General features: G+C 38.7%; 1 protein-coding gene across 1 annotated transcript in view; it reads left to right on the top strand.

Annotated features, from left to right (window-relative positions):
- Nucleotides 1-2,743: 2,743 nt before the first annotated feature.
- PI15 (peptidase inhibitor 15) overlaps nt 2,744-9,150 on the top strand; it is a 28,091-nt gene continuing 21,684 nt past the window's right edge. Inside the window, exons 1-2 of the mRNA XM_026115238.2 lie at nt 2,744-3,103; nt 3,661-3,998. Of these exons, the coding sequence (XP_025971023.1) occupies nt 3,726-3,998 (273 nt within the window). The 5' untranslated portion in view covers nt 2,744-3,103; nt 3,661-3,725. The remainder of the gene's footprint in view (nt 3,104-3,660; nt 3,999-9,150) is intronic.

The following is a 9,150-nucleotide window of genomic DNA, read 5'->3' as shown; positions in this document are numbered from 1 at the left end:
TACAGCCTATCTCCCTGGTAAAATCTAGCTCTTACACTAATATGTCATATTGTCACTTCTGCTTTTTTGATAAATGTGAACACTGTCTCAGTCAAAAGGTAGATATGTTCCAGTCAACCCTTTAAATCTAGTCCATTTCCTAGAACTGAAAGAGTCTTTCAGAAGGTAAATCGAGGGGTTTTTTTTATTGGTTTCTTCTAAATTCTTTCTCAGTCTTGGTTGTACAACTTTTTTCATTGGTAACATTTGCCATCATTAAGTTCAGGAAGATTTCCCCATCTTTTTTCAGGCTCTTCAGTAACCATGTTGTGGCTGTCTCTGCTGGCACATTCTGTTCTTAATTAGGTTTACAGATATTGTGACTCATTCTATGGTCTCACTAATGCCTCTTTCTGGCCTGTAATAATATTTTGTCGCTGGTCTGAGTGTTGTTCTCTTTTTGACTTTTCTGAGTGTGTTGAAGAGTCTAGAAATAATAATTCTTCTTTTTTTTTTTTTTGGATATTGCAGATGGTTCCACTCATTTTTCATTTTTCTCCTTAAAAGCTTGCAAACATCATTGACGATTTTTCCTTCATTCTTCCTTATTTTATCCACTTCTTTCCTTGGCATGGACTTTAATGAGGACTTTACTTAGTGTGGCTTCATTGGTCCTTCTTGGTAATTTTCACTGCATTTCAAGTCATTGACTCATTTCCTTCAGAAGAAAACCGAATGCACACATGTGTATGGTTGCCTAAGGTCCCTTAGTTATCACATTTGAGATCTACTATTGCTCCTTTGTTGTTTGCCACTGCTTCTTATTTGAGAACTTATTACTACAACAGGAGTGGGTCAAGGCACTCTCATGCCCTACAAGGCACTCACACCCTATGACCTTTCATATTTGCAATATGCTTTTTGCTACTGTGCTTGCTAGGATTGATTGTTCATAATCTTTTTTTCTACATTTAGATGAGTAGTTGCACTGACTGCCTGTTAAGACATGGAAACAAATAATTAGGCAATAACCACAAGTAGTGGAAATAATAGAAATCGCATGAGTTGGCCTGTTCTTAGGGAAGTACAGCTCAATTTTACAGCTGTGAACATTATGGCTATTTTACAGCATTTACTCATATATCCTAATTGTTCTGTGGCTAACACTGTACAGCCTTGTGTCATAACAGCCTTTAAGTACTGCCACAGGATGACTCTGAGGAAATAATGATAGCAATCTAAAATGTGACTAACTAGTAAAATTTGCCCTTTGAACTTTCTGAGACGTTAAATTGGACTCTTCCCTTCAATAAGCTGTTGCAGCTCAGATGAAATCAAGGACCTGTGGCAATTCGAAGAAGCTGAGAGTTGTTCCCATTGTATTCAAACAATGGGATGACAGTTCTTAACATTAACATAAATAAATATGTGCCTCATTTCAGAAGAAAGAAAATTGGATGAGATGAATCATCCAACATCTACTCCTGCAAAGACAAATGATGTTTTAAAATTTCTTGTATAAACATGTAAAGGAATACCTGTAGCTACAGTATAGGCATCAGTTTTGGACAGACTGGGTATACATGCAGTAATAAAACTAGTGATGATACTTTATACTTTTTTAACACCTTTCATCACAAAATACATTATCAAGTACTAATTATTTGAGCCTTAGAACATGTCTGTAAAAGACTATTATACCATTGTACAGATTGCACACAGAGATTAAATGGCTTGGATTAGGCCACACAGCGAGTGAGTAGCAGAGCCAAAAAGAGAGCATGAGTGTTGGCTTCCAGCCCCATGCTCTAACTACTGGACTTCACTTCCTTAATACTTAATTCCCATACTGCTTCTCTAATAGCACTACTGAAACTATTGAACATTTGAACATTTGATAAAGTTTGGTGTAAAATTAAACTGGTTGTGCTTCTCTCTCCTGTCTCCTTTACGACATCACAAAATAATTTTACTGTATTTTTAGGGGCCTCATCCTACAGATTGCCCCAGGTCGCCTAGCCCTGGTGGGGAGCAGCCTGACATTGTGTTGCTCCTACCCCTGTCCCCAGTATACAATTGCTGGCTGCTATTGCTGCTTTGCCTTGCTAGCTTTCTTCATGGCCTCAGTGCTATGCCCTTAGCTCTGTTGTGCGAGTGGCTAGACCAGTTTGTGCCTAAGTAATTCCAGCTATATGCTAGTTAATGTGAAACAGATGTTTCCCAGGCATTGGCAAAAGCTTTCAGTCCTGCTGTTCCTGTAGTTTACACAAGCAGATGTTCAGGTAACTGACGTATTTGCTAGTCACAACCTTCCTTGAGTTTTGTGCTGCAGCTTCTGTGTACATGTGCTCACGTGAATGTGAACAAGTGAGGGAGGAAGAAGGAAGACAGAGTGGGTGGCAAACCAGTGAGGAAAGAGAACAGCACTCTGAGCATCTGCTGCTCTCAGCCATGGCTGAAGTGAACGCTGCTCGCGCGTGCTGCCTCTAGCGTGCCCTGTAATTGCTAGATACCGCCCAGTGGGAAATCACTCTCTTAACTAATTCCCATAGGCTGCTATGAGTGCTCACTTGCAATGCTGCCCCGTGGTAGTAGCAGCGCTGCATAGGTTCCGTTTCCCGTGACTTGAATAAGATTTTTAAATTCTCTATATTTCATGCTGCTCCTTTTATGTTCAAAAAGCAACATGAAATAACATTAGCAAAGCCAACATGATGTTCATGAAATGAGGAAAAACAAAAAAGTAGAATAAAGGTAGGAAGTACTGAAAGAGAGTCTTGCATGTTGTCTCTTTGTACTATAGAAACTGGGGGTGTGACTGAACATCCGAACCACCTACACTCCTGAGATGCCACCCAATCGCTGTGTGTGTGCTTCGCAGAACTCCTCCCCTCTCATTTTGGCTAAGCAAAGTCCTTCAGAGAAACTGCCTGTTTTGGATCATACAGACATATAAAAGCTGTTAGCAGCTCCTGTGGCTAGAAGCTCCAAAACTGGCAGAGCTTTGTTCTTTGGGGGTTTGTAATAAGAGACATTCCTCCACAAAGGTTCATATCACCACATAGGAGAGTGCTATATATACTGGGAGAACAATAGACTGTATTCTCTTTGGTATTATCCAGAGGTAAGCCATTCAGCTCAATAAGCTTGCTTTGCATGCAGTATTATTGATGCTCATCACATTTTGCTGATTTTAAGATCTGAATATTATTTCTAAGATGTCCTGCTTTCCTGCTTTATATGTTTTTTGCGTACTGGTTTATCTGTGTGGCATTATCAAAACAATCCAGGCATATAGGAAAGGCATAACCTGGGATGTATTTTTCATTTTCAGCACATAACATTCTGTGAGGTTTCTAGCAGTCTCCCCATTTATGATATACAGTGTCATTTATGCAATTATCTTGTGTGATAGCACAATGGCTATTTCAGGAATACTAGCTTTGATCATGGCACTCATGGTATAATGATACTTAATTTGGTATGTTTGTAGTAAGAGCATGTTTTCATTTAATTGTCATATGGATAGTGAAAATTGTTCAATAACACGTGTTCTGACTGAACTGTTTTTGAAAGTGGGCTGATAGACAAAAATCATTTGTCTGATCACAGTCTGCTGGTTCACTCAGTCTTGCTATCCAGATGTACAGAATCACACCTCTGACATCTTCTTTTCTACAGATCTGTTTTCCACTGTCCTGACTTAAAGCAGAACATCTCGGTGGCCTTTCCTCTTTGGCCCCAAAATGACAGTAATCTCTGCAATCAGTTGTGCTTTCTTATTTTCCATTCTCTGTGAAACAAGTGCAATAGCATTACCGAACTCCACTGACCTACTCCTGTCAAACAATAATTTCACTGACATTGAGACAGCTTTGGCAGCTCATCTGGACTCTGCAAAAATTCCCAAAGCCAGGCGGAAGCGATACATTTCACAGAATGACATGATTGCCATTCTTGATTATCATAATCAAGTTAGAGGCAAAGTCTTCCCACCTGCTTCCAACATGGAATACATGGTAAGTGAACTTTGTTTACTTCAGAGAAGGGTAATGTCTTAGAAGTGCTGGAATACATAACAAAGTATAAATCAGTGATTTCATTTTCTTAAGTTGAACAAACTGTGGGTTTGAGGATTTTAGTTAAGTACACAAATGATTTTTAACTATTGCTTCTTACTAAAATGTTCTTCTGTATTTTAAACTGAATTAACTTAAGCAAGCAAAAGCTAAATGCTACACTGAACTTTTTATTCACCTTGTTGAATTTTTATTTCCATGAGTAGTCCCAATGAAGCTGCTGTAGGCCCAAGTAAATGAAGTTGCGAATTAACTGCTTGTTGACATGAGGAAGGCTATGTGATTACGTGTGATCACGTGTGTTTGAGGTGCTAGTTATTAGCAGTCCCATTGCAAAACTGTTATGGAGTAGGCTGAAAGTCATTGCCTTGATGTACCCCAAAAAGGTTGCCAAAGAACCTTGCTAAATACTTTCACACATAGCACTTTCAGAGAGAATCTGGTAAAACCGTGTTTAGAAAATAATTTGTCTGATGGACAGTTTGGCTTATAATCGTGTGTTTTACTTCCTGCATATTGTTTGCGTGGAGCTAATAATTTTAATTTCTGGTCAAATACAATACTTATTTTAAATATTTCTTTTTCCATGCGGAATTTCAGTACGCTTAGCATGCTCTGTTTGTGATCAGTACCTTTTTCCCTTATTGGCAAATGCTTTTTATGTGAATTATCTGTTCCTGCAGGTATGATAAACGTTATTCACTCAGTGTGATTTCATACTTGGCACTAAGATAATAGCTAAGCCAGTGTGTGTTTGCTATTTTATGTTCCAGCTTTGGATGCATGCATACTGTGGAGCTCTAATGTTAAAAATAGGTTGGCTAAGCAAAACTTTTTGTACCTTCTAAGTAAGGCATTCACAGTCTTTTAAAAGCACAGACAAGTTGTGTTAGCAGCATAATATCTGCTTAAAGTCACAGAGCATCTCAGATGACAACAGATAGTTAACAGGTTCAAGAAACAAGACACCATCAGCCTGACATAAAAAGGGCATAATAGTAATAACAAATCCTCCTCTTTAGCAGCTACTGACTAACAGTTTGGACATCTTTCTATCACAGATGTTACCTAAATCTGGATTTGATCATACAATCTGCTTAGCATATCCCAGTAGCACCTCAAAGAGCTGAGTGTGCTCACAGCTTTGCAGGATGAAGGCCTGCAGCCATACTGTAATCTGGGTTTGAAGTTTGGTTAAGTGGAAAGGTCAGAGACAGAAAAAATGGAGAGGTCAGAAGTCAAGCTCAGTCATCATTTTCAGTGCTGAGCTCTGTACTGACGTTTCCTTTGATTCTGCATAAATAAACTTTGTTGTAATGTCTGAGGGAATGGCAGCCTACCATGCCCTTCCTTTGGCTTATGTTTTTTAGAAATGTTCTCTTCCAGTTTGCTTAAGTGAAGCCAGCACCCTGTCATATTCCCAAGAGTTTTGTAAGTGCAATGCTCTTAGCCAGTTCAGTAAAAAGACTCTGAAAAGAGGAAAAGCTTCCCTGATTAAATCTTTTTTTAATATACCCATATGCATACACTTCCATGCTATCATCTACATTGGCTGAGTATTCTGCTGCAGCTTTGTTCTGCAGTACTACTGTGCAAGGTTTGATACAAAGATCAAGACTGGAGCCACACTCTTTGCAGCTTGTGTGCTATGCTTTTCATTGCTATTTTTACTGTTGCTTTACCAGAACCAACACAGGATGTCCCTGTGTTCCTGACAGTATTAGCCCCATCAGTAATCACAAGGACAAGGTTTACAGATTTCTTTCAAGTTTGGTTCCCAGCTCTAAAGTACTTTATTCTTGCTGGAAAGTTCAGAGCACCACCTAAAGTGTCTTCAGGTAATGATGCATAGTTTACAACTTGAACCTGGATCTTCAAGTGGCAGTTAAGTCAGTTGCCACAAACCTTGTTGCAGAATTTAGTCAACCTGTGTTTCCTTATGAAACTTCATGGAGCAAGGAAAGTCCAGTAGGCAACTTAACACATAGCTTTCTCTGCCATCTGGTTTGTAGCGATGGCAGCCTCTCTAACTTTTCAGTTGTGTGGTTACAGGAAGGTTTTGGTAGGAAGGTTTTGAAGATGGCATAGTGTTGGTAAGCCACAGACTGGGGACCCCTGCTATCAGCAGTGACCATTTGAACTTGGCTGGATGCTGAATCCATTCTTTTGTCTCTGTATAATTTCAATGTATGGTACTGCATCTGTTGTATCTTATGGGGACAAAAGATCTCTGCTATTATATATAAAAGTTGTTGTGTTATTCATTCAATATTCATTTCCCTAAATAAGAAAACAAGCATATCGTCATCACCGGAAGACAATGTGCACTGTGCTGAAAGAATGTTACCAAATATGTGTTCATGTCTTGAAAATTATGGAAAAATGCACTTGTAGTGATGAAAGTGACCTTTCCCATTCACCTAACAATGATTAAAAAGGATGTCACAAGTTAGAGAAGCTGAAAGTAGCTATCGATGCAGTAGATTTTGGAAACTGCTTGTAAGTACATTGAAATAGAGGACTAAGCAATTTGGAAACACAAGAAAAAGATATTTTATCTTCCTTTCTCTATCCACAGTCCGTCTAAATTGTGTTTTGCTCTGTTTTCCTAATTCCACTATGTTTTTCTCAAAAATGACTGTATCTCATTCTCACCTCTGCATATTTCCATTTTCTTTTTCTCTTTCATTGATAACAGTTTAGGACTTAACAATATGGTTTGGTTCTTATGATTCCAGTTCTCCACTCCTGACCTTGTTTTTGCTTTTCATCTTGACATATTCTATTTCTTCCCTTGAAGTAGCCTGCCTCTCACATGCTCAGTACATTTATAGATATTTTGAATTCCTTGGGCATTATTCTGTCTAACCTGTGGAGACATCTATTGCCTTGAAAGTTGTATGCTCTAGGACTTCTGTTGAGAGGTCTCAAAGAATAGTTTTGAGTGGCAGAGGGTGTTCAAATGAGCACTGCAGTAACAGTGTTGGGACAGTGTCTCAGTTCCAGAGAGGTGGACAGAGTGCTGTTCCAACCTTCTGTTGTATACAGCCCCTGATGCTAAGTGGATAACTGGGGAGTCAAAAGCAATTATGTGAGACATTGTTCTGTTGTGAATCACTAGTGAAAGGAACTGGCCCATCTTATGCACAATGGGTCAATGAGACTTTGATTCATCTTTCTCTTAGGATGTTAGCACCCCATGAGTCACATTTTAAAGTAGTTGTCTTTTTGGTGCTAGTGCTGGTGCCGCTATTGCTGATGCCTTCAATTTTAAGTTTGATTGAAAGGGTAAATCTAAAGTCGTTGAATATGGCAAGCGAAAGAAAAGGGAAGCAAGAACTTTCAGGCCTATATTATATCAATAATGACTTTTGCTTTTAATAAAAGTCTTCTTATTATGCATCTTCATGCCTTCTTAGCCTAAGACTATCATTCTCAAGTCTGCTCCTGTTTAAAAAAGCTGATGCCATACACACAGAAAGAAAGAGGACACCATCCTTTTGATCTGGCAGAGGTTGGGTTAAAATCATCCACTTAGCTTTGCACACTTTTTCTGCAGAAAGCAAAAAGATTCCATAAAACTCATGATTCAGAAAAAGTGAGGTGTAAAATTTCCTGCAGCTGTCTAGTGTGAAAGGTATGTAAATCCTCAAATCCAGGGGAAGTCTAGAAACAAACAAATCCCTTTCTCTGAATGATAATTCTATACTGTAGAAACCTGTATTGCCTTTCTGGAACATCTCAGCTACTTGGTAGGCCAGTAAAGACTTGCAGTGTCCTGCTGGCTGAAATCTGAGTCTCTGAAAACATACCATTTAGTACCCATTGGTACTATCTGTAGGATCCCAAAACATTCTTTAAAGAAATATCTGTTCTGGTGAGAAACAACTATTATTTTTACCTTCTCTACAATTATTCTCACTTGAAGACAGTTGCTTAAAAGTCCATTTTCTCCTTCCACATAACACGTGTTGCTATGTGCATGCAGAACCTAGTTTGAGTGTACACATCTGCATGCTGATCACAGTTTTGCAAGTGCCAAGCATAAGCAATAAATCTTATGTAGCTGGACCTAAATGGGCATTGGACACAGTCCTGCATGGGATTCCCAAAGGCAACCTAGGGAAATAGATGATAGCATTCTAGGGAGATTTTCATAACTTATTAAAGAGCCATACTGAAAGAGTAGCTGTGAGTATTTCACTGCTCACTTGCAGAGCAATCATGTGGGGTCCTGCAAGGATGAGTCCTGAGTCCAGTACATAGTCAGTAGTAGACTGGCAGTAGCAAGTGTAAAGATAGGGCAGGATTACACATTTTTTTTTTTGTTCAGTGATTACATAAATACACTTTTATATTTGCGAAAATCTGGCCCTCGGAATATGTCACTTTGTAGAACTCAGGATAGTGAAATATTCCCAAACTACCAAGAAATAGCTTGGATATCCAGGAGTTTTTCCATGGCAACATATCTTACGATAGTTTACCATGAGCTGGTAGGAGAAGTGGTGAGAGGGAGTTGACAAGCTGAGCTTATTCATCTTCACTAGTAAATCCTACATGAAAGACTGTGATAAAATGAACAAAAGTAATTCCTGTAGTCACATGAGCTAAGAAAAGTCATAGGGGAAATCTCTTCACTTTTTAAGGCCCAAGAGCCACTTTGAGCCACTTTTCTGAGGTGAGTTCCAAGATGACTGTGGAAGTAACGAGGTTGGAGATGTTAATTCCTGTCCACAAAAACCTGCAGAGAGCTTACAAAATCAATTCAGAGAAACAAGAAAATAACCCACTTAGTGGTCACAATAGTATTAGCTGTATTGCAATTACGGTCCTAATGTGAAACTCTTGATAAAAGTTTCTGGCTCTCCAGATGATCTTAAAAATGCTGTGTAAATATGCAATAGGTGATGGGTAAGACAAATGGCAAAAAAGTGTTTTCTAGCAATTTCAAGTTTTCCAGAGTCTTATTTAATATCTGAAAGCCTTTCATATGGACATGGAAAAAGTGAGTTAATTTGTTTTGTTCTCCAATTCAAAGCATTTCTGATAAGTACAAAGCTTCTCAAGTTGTTTACTTACTTTTGCTGTT

Source organism: Dromaius novaehollandiae, chromosome 2 (genome assembly GCF_036370855.1).
Source record: "Dromaius novaehollandiae isolate bDroNov1 chromosome 2, bDroNov1.hap1, whole genome shotgun sequence".
Lineage (NCBI taxonomy): Eukaryota > Metazoa > Chordata > Aves > Casuariiformes > Dromaiidae > Dromaius > Dromaius novaehollandiae.
The sequence above is the reverse complement of the archived record's forward strand: the minus strand, read 5'-3'. Positions and strand labels throughout refer to the sequence as shown.